At 39.8% G+C, this 17,416-nt stretch overlaps 1 protein-coding gene across 1 annotated transcript in view; it reads left to right on the top strand.

The window, feature by feature from the left end:
* Positions 1-1,211: 1,211 nt before the first annotated feature.
* Positions 1,212-17,416, top strand: part of DNAJC1 (DnaJ heat shock protein family (Hsp40) member C1) — a 227,861-nt gene continuing 211,656 nt past the window's right edge. The window contains exon 1 of the mRNA XM_058532553.1: positions 1,212-1,708. Coding sequence (XP_058388536.1) covers positions 1,499-1,708 — 210 coding nt within the window. The 5' untranslated portion in view covers positions 1,212-1,498. The remainder of the gene's footprint in view (positions 1,709-17,416) is intronic.

Here is a 17,416-nt window from a genome sequence, read left to right as displayed (position 1 = left end):
AAGAAGAAAATAAGGTTCACGCCAGAGAAAGCAGTAGTGGTGGAGGAAAAAAATTAAAAAGAGACTGAATAGAATCAATGTAAGAGTAGGAGGTGAGACATTGGTGGGAAAGAAAGGAGGCTTTTAGCCCAAATGTCTTTAAAAATAGACCTCAATTGAGAAAGGAATCCCAATTGGAAGTGGGCTAAAATGGATAAACTCTATTTCCCTTAAGACTATGATTGAGTCATGCTCATTAATTTCTACCAGGCTACCTATTTTATGGAATTATGCCTGTAAATATTAATTCATAATTAGAAGTATACTTTTTATCTTGGTTCGAATTCTATTTGTCAACAAACGAAAGGCATAAACTGCAAGAGAAGCAAAGAGTTTATTTGGAGTCTCAAGAATTGCAATTTGGGGAGCACAAATTCAGGTAGAAACCCACAGAGTGTCCCACCAGGGAGTAAAAGTCAGGGGCTTTTAAAGGCAAAGAAGGGAGGTTGTATTACAAAGAATTTTAATTAGAGTTGGAGGAAGAGAGCCCGTCTTGGCTGAACATTGACTGACTATTGATGCTATCTTCACAAAGTCCACAATGCTCAGTCTTTGTGATCAGGATGTCTGTTCTCCTGCTGACTTCTCAAACAATTGCTTGTAAAACAATCCATGTGGGCCCAGTCCAAGCTTCAAGACAGCAAAGCAGTTTCTCTGGAAAGGCAGCTCTGACTCCATTTTAAAATGGCTCCACTATAGTCAATTTTGACACACTTCTGCTTCACTTCTCTCAAAAGGATACTCCAGGCTACTTACTAGATTCTCCTCTTTCAGGCCCTGGGTTCAACTCCTCCTATATCTTTGCTGATGGAATAATCAAATGTACAGAAGAGAGGCCATAATCCGTAAATCAGTCTTCAGATATGCTTTTAGTTTTCAATACCTGAGAGAGTGTAAGAGGGTAGCTGTTTCAGGGGAAATCTATATTGGGATGTTCCAGGGAGACACACGATGTGTATAACCATCCGTGTCTCTTAATCCGTGTAAACACACACCCAGCTCCTCCGTGCCCGCCATCAACTGAGAGGCATTTCTCCGAGGCCCTGATCTCCGGCGCCTGGCTTCCCGACTTCCGGCCCCGCCCCCTCACCCGCGGTTGCTAGGAGACGTGATGTCACCGGAAGCGAGGCCGGGGATAGGCTGAGGCCAGGGGGAGCCTCTCCCGGTCTGCAGCCTCGGCGCCGGCGCTGGCTCTCCAGCTGTTTGTAGGCCTGGGGGCGAGGGTCCGCGGAAGGGAGAGCGGCTGCCGCCCCGCCCGCGCACCCGCCGCCGGTCCGCCCGTTGCCGCCGCCCCCGCCCTCCCGCCGGGCCGCTGGGCCGGGCCGCCGGGCGGGCGACTGCGGGGCGGCCGCCCTGCCTCTGACGGACAGGCACGGTTCCCACAGCCCGCGCTGCCCGCCACGTCCCCGGTCTCGGCCGGCGGCGCTGCGTGGCGGGTGACCTTCCCCAGCCCAGCGCGATGACGGCTCCCTGCTTCGGGCCGGCCCGGCTTCCTCGGCGCCGCCGGCTCCGGCTCGCGCCGTGCCCGCCGCCGCTGCTGTCGCTGCTGCTGCTGCTGCTGCTGGCGGCCGCGGGGCCGGCGCGCGCCTGGGAGAGCGGAGACCTGGAGTTGTTCGACTTGGTGGAGGAGGTGCAGCTCAACTTCTACGAGTTCCTGGGGGTCCAGCAGGTGAGCCGGGCCGCCGGCCCGCTCGGGGGCTGCGCCTCCTCGGCGCCTGCGGGGCAGAAACGTGCGGATCGGGGCGGAAAGGGGGGTGGGGCGGGCTTTGACCCCGTTTCCTCCGAGGGAGCCTGGTGGGCAGGACTTGGGCATTCTGGGCTCTGGCTGCCCTCCTCTGCCCGGTCCACCAGGGTCTCCTCGGGACCCCAGCCTCAGAAGGAACTGTCTGCCTTCCCCATTCCTCACGCCCTGTCCCCATCTCAAGTTTCGGTCTCAGTGACAGGCTGGACGGTGCCACCAGCCTGGGGTGGCGGTGATACCTTCTCTAACCTCTGCCATCCTGGGGAGATCTCTCCACCCACCTGTGCTGGAGGAAGAAGGAAGAGGGTGTGGGTAGACCTTTTACAGCAACCTTTCCTTTCCTGCCTCCTGAATGTGAGAAAGAGTAGCCAGGTCTCTCAATTTTCACCTTCCCAATTACACTTACCCTTATTTTAGCTGCCTCCTTTCCTCTGCCTTTCCGGGAAAATAGGAGTGCATTTTGGTCGGCGTCTGTGTTGCAGAAGTTTCTCTTGCACTGTACTTTGGAATCTGTTTAGCCTATTGGATCGGGATTTGTATCACAGTTTAGAAATCTGTTGGAACTTGAAGCCTCTACCATGTGGGTCCTGGAACTCAGAGAAGGAGCTGTTAGGTGTTCTGGGCAGTAGGGGCACTTGGGGTGCTACAGGAAGAGAAGCCCAACCAGGAGCGCAGGATCGTTGTCTCTTTTTTTCTTTTCCTTTCGTTTCGTTTTCTTTCCTTGTTTAGCGTGAAACTAACTTGTAAGGTCCGTTTGTTGCTCTTCTACATTGGGAGTGGTGAGTGAGGGTAGATATCCAGTCTCTATCTGAATCCCACTGTCAAGGAGAAGATGATGTTTCACTGATTTAAGGATTATGAGGTGAAAGACTTAGAATTTCACACGGTCTGATTGAGCCTTTCATAAAATGCTTTGAATAGTTATGGGGGTAAAAAAAAAATTAAAGTTTTCCAACAATTGTCATTTAAGTCACACTTCACCTGACTAGATGTGAAATGTACATTTTCCCCCTATAGGTTATCATAAATTTGTGTGAACTGTTGAGCTTAACACTAAATGGAAGTTAACAGTTCAATTAAATATAATTGAATATAAAATTGCTGTTCCCATGGCAGCGCGATTTTAACAGTTTCATTTTTGTAAGAGTTGTAAAGTATAAGCATTTCACATTTCAAATTCTTATATGCAAACAATTGTATAATAACTGTCTGTATTAATTATCTTTACCTGGCGCCACTTCCTGCTCATAGAGACAAAATATATCTCATTTTCAAAGTAAGTGATGATGCAATATATGTAAAAATCATTAGTGAAAATATAACTCTGAAGACTTTTAAGAATGCCTTTAATATTGAGAATATTTGTTAGAATTTATCATGATTGATTAAATTCTGTAGCTAGAGAGAGTTTTATGCATAACCTATCCAAAGATCTCGAAGATGCTTTCCAATTATTCGTGGAAAATTAAGCCCCTTTAAGGGAATACAGAAATTTAGTAGCAGTAGTTTAAATTTTAAATTATGTAATCTAGCTTTCATATGAACTCATAGAATTTTCCTTTAGAATTTCATGGAATTTAATTTGCAGGGTTAATTAGGCAGTGTGAACAACCAGAGCACTTAACTATATGGGCAAAAATGAGAAAATAAAGTCGCATAGATAATCGAGAAGATTCTATGTCAAGATAGAATTTGGAAAGAAGGATTCAGAAAATTGTTTTAATCTGTGTTTCTCTACCTAGCTGTGTTGAAATTGGCAAGAATGCTAGAAGAAATTTTATTCTACCTAAGCAGAGAAACTGATTGGAATAAGTTCTCTACATTATATTGAATCTTAACTTTCTTAGAAGACTGTCAGAGGACCAGAAATTTGGTAGAGACAAATGCAGCCTGTCTTAGGTCCTTAATGTGTAATTTTCAGGCCAGAACCAACCAGTCTTTTGGTGACTAACCAGACAAGAGGGACCAGGACAAAGTAGGTAGGTTACTCAGAGTGGTGGACTGGCTCTATGCACTCATTAGTTTTGTTGTTCATTCAAGAGAGGTTTATTTGGTACCTACTAACTTTTAAGCACTGGGAGTTGGCCAGTATGTATAACAAAACCCCTAGCCTCATGAAACTCACATTTTAGTAGGGGGAAACAGTAAACAACCAAACAAGTAAAGATAAATGTCAGATTGTCAGAGAAGGCCTCTGAAGGAAAGGGAAGGAGCCACGTTGATAAGTGGGGGAAGAGTATTCAGGAAGGGCAGAAAGTATGTGCAAAAGCCTTGAGGTGGGAGCTTGCTTAGAGTTTGAGGAATAGCAAGGCAGCCAGTGTGACTGGGGCAGGGTGAACGAGGAGGACGGTAATAAGAGATGAGATTAGAGTCCTGGGGGTCAGGGCAAGGTATTGTAGGGCTTCGTAAGCCATTGTAAAAACTTGGGCTCTTACTTATAAGCAAGTTGGGGATCTACTTCGGGGGGCGGTGGTTGAACCCAAGAGGTACATGATTTGACTTAAATTTCAAAATGATCACTTTATTGTGCTGAGGATTGTCTGTATGTATGTCATTAGTTACTTAGAGGGATATTTGTGGTATAGAATGTAGAGTGGACCTGGATGGTGCAAAGTGGTCAGATTCTGGATTTAATTCGAACATAGAGCTGACTGGATTCTATTGATTGAATGTGGGATGTGAGAGAAAATAAAAAGAAAAGTTGAGGCTAGTTCTAAAGCTTTTGGCCTCAGTAACTGAATAAATGCTTGTCTAATTGCAGTTGCCACTTACTGAGATGGAGAAGCCTGGAATAGAAGCAGGTTTGGTTGGGGGGAAATCAGGAATTTGGTTTAGGTCATGCTAAATTTGAGGTGTCGATTAAGTATTCAAGTTGAACTGGCCTATAGGCAGTTGGTTATACAAGTCTGGAGTTACAAGGAGAAAAGTTTGGGCTGTAGATATAAATTTGGGAGTCCCTGCCACTTAGAAGGTAAATTGAAGCCATGAAACTGGCTGGGTAAGTTCACCAGGGGAGTGAATGTAAAAAGAGAAAAGAGAGATGTGGGAGCTAAGCCATGGCGATGCCAAACTTGAAGAGTCAGGGAGATGAAGAGGAACCAGCAAAGAGGTTGGAGAAAGAATAGCCAGTGAAGTAGGAGGCAAACCAAGAAAAGATGGTCTCTTTCAAGTCAAGTGGAGAAAGTATTTTTAAGAGGAGGAAGTGACCAGCTGGGTTAAATGCTGATGATAATTCAGATAAGATGAATTCTGAGAATTGCCTGTTGAATTTAACAGCGTGGAAGTCACTGGCTACCGCGAAAGAGCTGTTTCAGTGGAGTGGTGAGATCAACAGTCTAGTTAGACTGGGTTCAGCAGAGAAGGAGGGGAAGAACTGGAGACAATTAATATAAAAAATTCTTTTGAGATATCCACACCCTAAACTAGAAGCCAGGGGTGGAAGTGACTGAATGTGGCGTCCACTTTACCCCCTTCTACCGGGTCTAAGATAGCTCAGTCCCTTTCTAAACTCTATAATTGGAACAATCGATGACTTTTAGAACTTGGACCAGGCCACTTTCTGACTTCTGACCTTGGGCAAGTTGCCTTGTTTTTAGGACAAATGGTATCTTCTTTATTTATTTACTTCATAGTTAGTCACATAGTAGATGCTTAAATATTTATTGAATGAAAAAATATAAATATGGTAACTAAACCTAAAGAGTAATTCCCTGAATGAGTAGTTGCTTGACAGTTTTTACTCAATAGGTTATGTTTATATATTGCCTTTTATAGCCCTCATACAGTGAAGGAATCCCTTTCCATATATTCCTAGATTTCAAATTGGTTCTAGAAGCTTTGGAAGGGATTCCAGAAGTCTTTGGGGGAGGGGTGCATAGAAGTGACATACCAGAGGTTCAGCCTATTTTTAGAATGACTTTAATTGTCCATAGGCATTCCAGTTTGGATTTTGCATCTTTTCAGAGGAGATAGGGTAGAAGATTAGAGGTGTGTGGGAAAAAAGATGTATTGAAATATCTTTCGTTAGTAACTTAAATTCTAGGTCCCCACACATTTATGTTTCCTCTAACAGCTCCTGCTCCTTGAACTCCTGTATTTCTTGTGGGGTCAATGGCAATTCTGTATTTTTTTTTCATTGTCTTTTGAGACCGTGACTTTCCATACTTTGTACAGTGTTCTAGCCAACAATAAGTACTTCATAGTCGTTAAAAAAATCTGTGAATTGAAATCGCGTTAAGCTAAGTTATTTTAAGTTTTGCAGTGTTTACTTTCTGACGAAGTCAGAGTAGTCTTCCTGGTGCCAGTCAGTCATTACAGATTCCTATTAATAGAGCTAGAAAATGTGCTTCTTTCTCTTATAAAATTTATTTATAACTGCATCCTTACATTCAAATGAAGGCTGAAACTTGGTTAAAAGAAGAAAAGCTATTATTAAGTGACATTTGCTTACTAAATGTTGGATTTTAATTTTTTCATCAGAATTAATACATCTTTTAAGCTCTTTCAATTAGTATTTTAAGTGTGCAGAGTAGCAGCCTGCATAAGGGAAGGACAGTCACTGCCCACTCATCCTGACCGGGGGCAGGGACTGCCCTCAAGAAGCACTGCTGGTCTCTTGACCCACGTCTGCCATCTTTCCTTGGAGGAGTGAGTTACCTTGTTAGAGGGTGACTGCCTTTGGTCTGTTTTCTTGATTGGGGAGAGTTAATCAATCAAAAAACCATAAGCTGTGGGAATCAGTCTCTTCTCTGCTCCTCTCTGCCCCAGACCAGTAAAGCAATTATCCTGGCCAGACTTGCTCTTAGGCGTGCTATCTCAAAGTCTAGACTGGATAAGGGAGGGCAGAAATTGCTAGCGAGCCCATTTGGCCTTCATACCCAATCTAAATTCTCCAGTAGCTTTTCAGCAATAAAGGTGGTATTTGATCTCTATCTACCTGACTTCTGTGTCCTCTCGGTATTTTTGGATGCGAAAAAGCATCAAGTCATTAATGGGGCCTTCTCAAACCCTGTCATAGTCATTTTTAGAAATAAAGATGAAGATCTCTTTCCTAAATGACTGGTGAGCCTGTACTGTGATTATCAGTTATCTCCAATGAATCTTGTGGTGGATTGCACTGAGCTTGTGGTGTTAGCTGAATATAGTTCAGTCTGTGTTCTTCTAGTCATTTATATTTCTGATGTAGGCGTATCATGCATAGAGTTAATAAATACTAGTTTAATTGTATAAACTAGAGCTGAATAAATACTTGTTTAATTGTATACATCTTTGCTTCGGATTGACTATCGTAACGTTGGTTTACTTTTCTTATGTACACACTAGTTAGCGGAGGTTGCCTGGTCATATTTTATGGGAAGAAGCAAGTCTATTGTGAAAATTTTGCCACATAATCTAGAACTGATGGAACAGAAATCCTCATAGTTCTAAGTTTCCTTTTATGCTGTTCTGAGTTTTTTTTTTTCTTTACAGTATTTATGAGAACACTCCTAGAATGTTTTATCTTTTATTATTCATAGATGTACCCTAAGTTGAACTGGGAAATTGGAATTGGCCTCTGTTATTACAATTACTCTTAGACATATATTCTAAAATCGTTTTGTATAGGTCACCAGTTTACCCAGGGATTGGTGTAACGTGATGAATTTAAAAATCATGTGTTTTATTCAGTGTCAGGAATGAGACAGAGGGTGGAGTCGAGAGGAGGGTCGACGTTTGATGTGATGGTTGCTGAGTGGAGAACTTACGCGGCAGTTACAATAACACCAATACAAGTAGTTTGATAAAATGCCTGATATGTATATTAAGCCTGTTCTCAGCTTGGTTTTGTTTTCTGTCGATGAACTACTTATTCCACAAACTGCTGCTATACGGTCTTGGGAATCTTTTTCTAAGTCAGGCATTATTGAGTCTATTTGGACAGTAATGACATCAATTAATTCCACCCAGAATAAAAAATAATTCCACACCTGTCTTGTATAGCGGTGTGCAGAGATGGAAGAAAGGAGTTGCAGTGAGATGAGAGACTTCTGATTGGGTGACGCAGGACCCTAGACCATTTTATAATGAAGCTATAATCACATATATTTTCAAAAACCTTTCTTTATTTTCATGAAAACACTTGTGAAAGATGGGTCCTTTAGTAATGAATGTAGAAACATGATTACTGAGGGCCGGCCTGGTGGCGTAGCGGGTAAGTGCGAGCACTCCGCTTCGGCAGCCTGGGGTTCGCCGGTTCGGATCCCGGGCGTGCACCGACGCACCACTTGTCAAGCCATGCTGTGGCGGCGTCCCAGATAAAATAGAGGAAGATGGGCACGGATGTTAGCCCAGGGCCAATCTTCCCGGCAAAAAGAGGAGGATTGACATCGGATGTTCGCTCAGGCCAGTCTTCCTCACACAAAAAAATATGATTGCTGTGTTTTAAGTAACATCATACTATTCATTTTAAGAGTTAAATATTTGGGTTTCTTACTTATATTCACTGAAATTTTTGTCTAAGAGTGTCATTAGGACTTAATTAGAAATTTAATCCAGAATTTGTGTCTCATTCCCATCCTCCTTAATACTAAATTAAATAAGGTTAGGCTTCATTCACTTCTTCAGTAAGCATTTCTGGTTACCATCGTCCAGCAGCTGGAATTTCATATGTAATCAGGCATGTTGCAAAGGCAAGGGCGTGCCACGGTCCACGTTTCTGGTTAGAGAGAATAAGTGTATAACATAATATGCTTCATTGTTAGACGGATCCCATTTTAGTGCCAGTGAGGCAGTAGGTATAAAGCTCTCTGCAGCTACACAGTCAGCTAATAGAATTTGAATTAAATATTAGAGGCAAGAGTCTAAGGTCAAGAATTAAATAAAGGGCATGTCATAGTATAAGCAGCAGTATTAAAATGGAAAAGAAGCCGTATAAAATGCCACTGAGAACAAACACTACAATTCTAAAAGGGAGTAATTTCCTTAGTTAAACAAATTCTGGAATACATACAACTCCTGGTTATAGAAGGCACAGGAATTTTAAAAAGCTACATGTCTACTGTGGCATGTACAGTGAGCAGTAGTCAAAATGAGTTAAGCCCAGGGGACTGTCCGGGTGCTGTAGTGGTTAAGCTTGCATGCTCTGCTTCAGCAGCCCAGGGCCTGCCGGTTCGGTTCCCAGGCGTGGACCCACACACAGCTCATCAAGCCATGCTGTGGCAGCGTCCCACCTACAAAAGAGAGGAAGATTGGCATAGATGTTAGCTCAGGGACAGTCTTCCTCAAGCAAAAAGAGGAAGATTGGCAACAGATGTTGGCTCAGGGCCGATCTTCCTCACCCAAAAAAATGAGTTAAGACCAGAAAGATTCCCTGTACTGGGAAGGTCTGAACAGACCACAGAGAAATCCTAGGGTCTATACACATGCCTGCTAAGGAAGAAACTTCTTATTTCTAGCAGTCTTTAAGGACTAAAAAGCTATCCCATGACCACTTGAATTTATACACTACCAAAAAGCCTTTGACTTTTGGGAATTAAAAAAAAAATTGCAAATCTCATTAGCAGTTATTTTCGATTACCACATTTTTAGTTAACAGATAAAAGATTAGTATTTAGGTTCTTCTCTGACTTTAAGTAGTATTTTGTGTTAACAGTTGGTGGTTAAATTTGATTTAAGGAAATTAATATATGTATGTATAAGGCAGGATGACTGGAAATTGGGATTTTAGTTGTAGACAAGTATATCATATCTTATAGTGTTTTTGTATGGACATTTTATCTACAGTAGGAAATAGATTTCCTGTGTTTAAATAAAGCATTTTAGTTTAAACCTTTTATAAAGTCCAAATGATTGTCATGCTGTTCAGTTCTGTAGTAGTTATACAGAATTAATGTGTGACTTTTCATATCACATCTCTGGAAGTATATAAGGTTAAACTTAGAGTAAATTAGATTGATCTTGAATTTAGTTATTGTGGAAAGCTTCACAGGTTTTCAGCAATGCTGCCATGTCTCAAAACATCATTGAAACTTCTTATTTTGAATTGCCTTCAAAGCCTGCAGCATATTTGGCAGATTATCCTCATTAGTAGTAAATCTTCAAGATGGATTTGATTCTTAGCTATAGCTAACAGTCATTTGGAGCTAAATTTGGTGACTAAATTGGGTTAGCAAGCTGGGGTAGATGCAGATTGGATTGATAGAGATCTGAACATAAATTTCATGTTAGGCTTGTAAATTGGTTTGGGGACTGTTCTCAAAGAAGAGTTCCAGAGAAGTTTGGAGGGATATCAACATGAAGCAAATCTATGGTGTTACAAAGGAACAGAATGTATTCCAGTAAATGACTTTTGGAGTACTTACTACTTTATGGGTAGCAAATTTTTAAAAGACTTTTTACCTATGGGAGAAAAATATATATAAGTAAAAACTATCTTAATTTTAGAGAGGTAGGAAAATATTGAACTAGAAGAAAATATTCCAGTTATCTACTTGCTTTTAATATGAAAAATAAGGATCATAAAAATATTTATGATATAATATTTCTGTAATAAAGCTAGTTATAGCAGAATGCCAGAGGAACCAGAATAAATGTTAGGGATAGAGGCCAAAGCTGAGAATACCAGTGAGGAAGAAAGCGGGTATACACAGGGAGAGGGAAATGTACACAGAAAAAATGCATAAATACAAATATAAATGGTAATGGAGTACTATCTCCCTCTTGTGGCTTTCTTTGGACATTGTCGTTAAAAATGTTGAGGGGTTGTATTTTCACAACTGTAGGCATAAGTAAGAATAAAATGTGAGTCAGGTGAAAATAAAACACGGGTCAGAGATTTTTTGCTGTGTTTTGTGGGGACCTTTAAGACCAAGCTTCCCAGTCGGTGTGCTGCAAGCAAGTGTGCTGAGAAAGCCCGCCCTCCCTTGAGTGGGCTTACCAGTCACTCCAGTGCATCTTCTAAGCATAATTTTCTGTGGAATGCCATGGTCTGAAAAAGGTTGGAGAAACACTGTGAAGGCATGTAGTTCTGATGTTTTTTTTCCAGAGGAAAATTTATAAGCTTTTATACACACACACACAAACATAAAATTGTCCTATAAAATTAGTCTTATAAAAATCTTTGCTATACTAGAGATCCTTATTTAGCTCTCATTGAAGCAAAAGCATTATTTAACATATAGGTGAGAGAATCCAGATATAAAAGGAATCAAGAAATCTTTGATGAATTAGCATCCTTCAGTTACTTGATTACTTACTCTGGATGGTGGAATGACCATTAAATATTACCATAGTTTGCAGTAACTCGGAGGATACTCTGTAATCATTTGTAACAGTCCTCTGTGTGAAGAGGATACAAGTGACTTTGGAATATATAAGTATACAAATTCTGAGTAGACTAAAGTAATATTTTGTGACACTAGGAGATAAGGTAATATTTTACTTAGAAATCCTGACTGACATATATTTCAGATTTTTGACAGATGACAGACTTTTTCAAGCCATTGATCCTTTAGAGCAGCACTGTGTGATAGATATATAATACAAGCCATGTGTGTAATTTAAAATTTTCTAAAAGCCACATCTAAAAAAGTAAAAAACAGGGGCCGGCCCGGTGGCATAGTGATTATGCACTCCACTTAGGTGGCCCGGGGTTCACAGGTTCAGATCCCAGGTGCAGGCCTACTCACTGCTCATCAAGCCATGCTGTGTGGCAGGCGTCCCACATATAAAGTAGAGGAAGATCGGCATGGATATTAGCCCAGGGCCAATCTTCTTCAGCAAAAAGAGGAGGATTGGCAGCAGATGTTGGCTCAGGGCTAGTCTTCCTCACCAAAAACAAAAGTAAAAAACAAACAGGAGAAATTAATTTTAATAATATATTTTACTTAATCCAGTGTATCAAAACCATTATTTCAATGTGTAATCACATTTTTAAAAATTGTTAATGAGACATTTCACATTCTAGCTTTTTTACTAAGTCTTTAAAATCTCGTATGTATTTTACATTTATACTTCTAGCACACTTCAATTCAGATACTAAATTTTGGTTGAAAATACTTGACCTATATTGAGATTTCATAGAATGTGCAACTAACAAGTAGATTCATGTACCCAAATTCTTCCTAGTATACTTAAAAGCTTTCCAGTAACTGAATCAAGTATCATTTTTTAAATTTAAAGATAAATTATTCAAATAAAGTTAAAAATTTGGTTTCTGAGTTGTACTGGCACATTTCAAGTGCTCAGGTATGGCTAATGGCTACCACATTGGGTAGCACAGCCTTAGAGAATTAACATTTCTGTGTTGTATAGATATATCTAAATATTTTTGGATAAAATAATTGATTAGTTTCCATTTTGTCAGGGACGTGGTTTGTAGTTTTCATTTTTTTCCTTTGTATTTTAATCCAGCGTAGTTTTTGTTGTTTTGTTTTGTTTTTAGATTGTTCCAATTGTGCTAGATATCATCTTCCTAGTTAGTTGTCTGTATGTTTTGTCCATTCTTTTCTTTGGCCTCTGAAGGCTATTGGTATGGTCCATGCTGCTCTTGTAAGGGACAATGGGTTTGGAACGCCCATGTGTAGAGGCTTGTCTGCTAAGGGTGTTTTCAGGTAATGAGTTTAATTCAAATTGGTCATTTACTTTTGCTGACTTGCCTGTTATGTTTTATAATTCTCAAAGTGTTTTAACTTAATATATTAGGTCTTTAATGATGCTTTGACCAAGAAATCACCAGTGTTCCTACTTTGTAATTTTTAACTTTGAGGTTACCTGTTCTCCCTATTTAGTCTGAAACTCATCCATCAAGTATATTGCTAGCCATGAAATATTCACTATATTCTCTACTGCCATCTATTTTGATTATTATAATATCTTTAATTAAATGATTTTAAAAAGAAATTTCCAAATGCAGTTCTATTTGTGTGCCACTCTTTGGGCTCTCTATAATATCAGTCAGGGATTCCAAAGTCACCCTTTTTTACTAGCCGCCTCTGCCACCTCTACGTAGCTCCCGATAAGTACTGCTTTCCTTTGGACTGTGTAATTAATTGCCAGTCGTTTTGCCTTTGCCTTTTGTAATTTCACAAGCAACTGAGGAAAAGAAGTAGGTCTTAATATTGATGGTTCGTTTACCTAGCTGTTGTTTTGAATGGTCTTGGCATAAGAAAGAAATTGCACTGGGGTCAGAGATGTTAAAAATTCTATGCTAAGGGGAAACAAATAACAAAAACAAAAATTAAAGAACTGATAATAGAATCCTGAGGTTGGAAAAGACCTCACCAATATCTAACCTGTTTCCTCATTTAGGAATCTCTTCTGTAGCTCTCCCAACAGGTGGTCATCCAGCCTGTTTTATTTATGTCTAACAATGGGGATTATGAAACTACCTGTTAAGTTTTTGGATAATAGTACTCAGTGGAGGTTTTATCCTTACGTTAAGCCAAAATCATAAATAATTCTTATACCTACTTTCAACTTAATTTACGGTCTTCTTTTGGAGTACCCCTGAATATATATTCCCTCTAAATTATTTTTCTGAAATGCCTTAAATAAAATGTACGAGAGAAATAATTACTTGTTGATTCTCTCCACAGCTGTAGGGTTATTAAAAAAAAAAAAAAAAACAGTTCTTTGTATAGCAGTTATACCTCAATAAAGCTGTTTAAAAAATACAAGGAAGCTGAGGGGCCTATTTGGTTTCATGGTCTTTAGATATGTACTGAGTCCACCCTAGAGAATACCCGAGCCACCATAGTTCTAGTTGTCTTGGGACTACACTAAGCATGATTTGAGGTTACTATAAATAATTCCCTGGGCTCATCGAAGTCGGCAACAGTAGATTTCTGGAAGTTGAGAACAAGATGATTTGGGGTATGCCAGCTTTGGTAATATGGACCACAGGATTAATTTAATTAAAATTGTACCCAGAAGTTGTTATAGACTCTTAAAGCAGGACCCCTGTGTACTGTTGTGCAGGTTGTATGTCTGCTTCAAACCCATCATTGTGATATAAAAATGTTTTACACTTTGAGATTATTATGAAGAACTGCATGTAGGTGGTTACACCATGAAGGAAGTAATTTCTCTTTCATAATTAAAATGTTATATTTCTTTAGGTAGAATTTTAGTTTTCGGGTTCATCTTGAGTGGGAGTTTCTCTCTCCTTTTTATTCACCCCTCCCTAGGGGCTTTCCAGTGGCCTTTTCTCCTTTCCCTGAGATACCTAGACGAGAACAAGGCCTTATATAGGCAGCTTAGGGCTCCCTCCTGAGGTTATATTGAGGCCATTGCAGATCCAGATACCAAGCCTGCGGATTGCTTGGCCTGGTCTCGCTGTGGGGCTGAAACCATGGCCTCTTAACATCTCAGATACGTAATATTTTATAAGCTGTAGCCTCAGGCAGTAGCCTTCTCACTTTGTACATGTTTTTGCACAGGCGGTAGAGTCCCACTGCAGCCCTTGGTTTTAAGCGTCGAGCCTGGCTCTGATCCCGGGCCTTTTGTGGAGGACTGTTAGTCCTCATGACCCCGTGAGAGTCGAACTTCTCATTTCTTCTGCCTACTTGTTGGAGGTGTGGAGCTCGGTAGGCGTATAGCTTGAGCTCTGCCTGTGGCTACAAGTTTCTGTTTGTTTTTGTCTACAGAGATAGTCATCTAGTTTTTGATCATGGCTGTATGTTTATAATTTTTTCTCTTTAAATTTTATCTTTGATACATATTTGGAGTGGGGTTTGGGAGGAAGTCCCTCAAATACTTGCAGTGCTACTTTGACCCTGGAATATTTTTAAAAACTGCGTTTCTCTTATAATAATTATTGTTGTTTTTTCTTTCTTTTTTTTTCTGTGAGGAAGATCAGCCCTGAGCTAACAGCCATGCTAATCCTCCTCTTTTTGCTGAGGAAGACCGGCTCTGAGCTAACATCTATTGCCAATCCTCCTCCCCCCCCCCCCGCCCCCCGCAAAGCCCCAGTAGATAGTTGTATGTCATAGTTGCACATCCTTCTAGTTGCTGTATGTGGGACGCAGCCTCAGCATGGCTGGAGAAGCGGTGCGTCGGTGCGCGCCCGGGATCTGAACCCTGGGCTGCCAGTAGCAGAGCGCGCGCCCTTAACCGCTGAGCCACGGGGCCAGCCCATAATTATTTTTTTTTTTTTTTTTTTTTTTTTGTGAGGAGATCAGCCCTGAGCTAACATTCGCCAATCCTCCTCTTTTTTTTTTTTTTGCTGAGGAAGACGGCCCTGGGCTAACATCCGTGCCCATCTTCCTCCACTTTATATGGGACGCCGCCACAGCATGGCTTACCAAGCAGTGCGTCGGTGCGCGCCCGGGATCCGAACCAGCGAACCCCGGGCCGCCGCAGCGGATCGCGCGCACTTAACCGCTTGCGCCACCGGGCCGGCCCCCATAATTATCATTTTTAATGCCCATTTTCCTATTATCAAAAACTTTTTACCACTTGTCATCCAGAAGTTTAGTCAGGCCTATTATTCACAGCAGTAGAGGAGGCTGTTACTTAGGCATTAAAAGGACCAGTAATCCATTCAGTCCCTGTGCCTGTCTGTCTACTATTCCTAGACTTTGTCCAGTTCTGGGTGCTAAAACAGGCAAGTGACATTTCTAAAATAATCAGATCTCACAAGGTTTTGAATATAGTAGTAAGGAGATCTGTTACCTCAGGGTGTCATGTATGGCCTTGTTATTGGAGATGCCCAGAGGAGAGTCCTGACCTCTGTCTTGAACCGAGTTAGAAAAATATGCCAGTTGGGGAGATAGATATTGAAACTCACGTACGGGTCAGAAAAACCATTGCTGGAGGAAATGAATGGTCCTAAAGTTAAATTATGTGCATGTAATTTCATGTTGACTCTTTGTATATATATACACCACTTGCAAACTTCTTAAAAAGACTTTCTCTTTCTGGGCCTAAATAACATTATGTTCTCTTTGGATCAGTCTTCACAGATTCACAAAACAAAACATAGGACAGTGAGGGTTATCCTCACTGAAAATTGTTTTAATAATCAACTTGATGGACAATACTGAAGGCATAGAATCTCAGTGGATATTAGCTTCATGGAATTGAGTGATCATTAATCAAAGCTTCAAGCAGTTTATGGAGTACACATTTGGAATGTACTTTAAATGATTTATTTTAAGGGAAGAAGTATACAATTCAGATTTACAAGAAAAGATAAAGGGTCTTTTCATTTTGAATTCATAGGATTTAAATATAATCAGTTTACATATGATTTGAGGAACATATTTATTTTGTAGTTATTATATACCTTTAGTATTGAGTTGTTGATCTAAGGAAGGTCTTTAAAGATACTAACATACAAGAGAACAGTGGTGTAATGATTTTTTTAAAAGACATTCCACTCACAGACATTCTTGCTCTTCTAACGTGGGTAACAATACTCTCTCTCTGCCGCAATTCTTTGCAGTAATGTTTCTAACCTTTGTTTTTGTGACAGAATAGAACATGCACAGCTATCTAGATTATGTTATGAAATTCTGATAACAAAGCCTGTTTTTCATATTTGTTAATTTATTCTTTTTACAACATTAATAATACTAGTAAAGAATTGGTAGCAATCAAATTCTAATGGTAGGAGAGTATTTGAGTAAATTATGACATTCTTGGTGTAATATATTGTCGTTAATAACAATGTATGTGAAAAGTGTATAGCAACATGGAAAAATACTTATAATCTAAGTGAAAAAGCGAAATATCAAGTTGTATTCACATTTGATTATAATTTTGTAGGAATTATATATGTGCACAGGTGAGACAGTAACATGGGCTAATGAGAACAGTGACTTGTGGGATTGATGGAATCATTTTATTTAGGGGTGGTATTCATTTAAAATCCTGTTAATATTACTAATATATACCCATGTAAATTCTGTTTTATTTAGAAAGAAGAGTATTATGTAATTAAATCACAATTGATTAATGACATATCTTCATATTTATGAGATAAATTGTATGGATATTTTTAAGTTGCCTTTAACCTATAACTTATTTAAAATTATAAGTGGGAAATTAAATAAGACAAACAACTTTAGGCTAAAAAAACCCATGTGTTTATTTTGTTATTCAAAAAATATTACCAAATAATTTCTAATAATCATTTCAGTGAATCAAAGTATTTCATCATAATTTCAGACCTTAGTCACATGAGAAATTAATAGCCTGGGTCAAATAAAGTAGCGTTATGGTCCATGTTGAATAAAATGGTTGTAAATGTACTTATGATAAGTTGTGGATGTAATTCTACGTTCTGGTAAACAAACACCACAGCATCCCCACCAAGAAAGCCAACTAATAGGTCTTGAGGATGAAACCACAGTTTGAGCCTCTGATCTTTGTATTACTCCTCTGAATGCTTTTATATATACTAAGTATCTTTAATTCAATATTGTAGATAGTACTGAACAACCAGCTACATTATAGGCTATTTATAACTCTTGAAATCGTCACAGTGTGTATAGTTTAGAGGTATGCTGCCCAGTACTGTAGCCACTAGCTGCATATGACTATAGAGCACTAGAAATGCAGACAGTTAGACTAAGAATATGAATTTTACATTTTATTTAATTTTAACTAACTTAAAATTAAAAATTTAAAACTGAAGGAGTATAAAATATTTTCCTA

The sequence above is a fragment of the Diceros bicornis genome, chromosome 36 (genome assembly GCF_020826845.1).
Source record: "Diceros bicornis minor isolate mBicDic1 chromosome 36, mDicBic1.mat.cur, whole genome shotgun sequence".
Taxonomy (NCBI): domain Eukaryota; kingdom Metazoa; phylum Chordata; class Mammalia; order Perissodactyla; family Rhinocerotidae; genus Diceros; species Diceros bicornis.
This window is presented reverse-complemented; position numbering and strand designations above follow the sequence as displayed.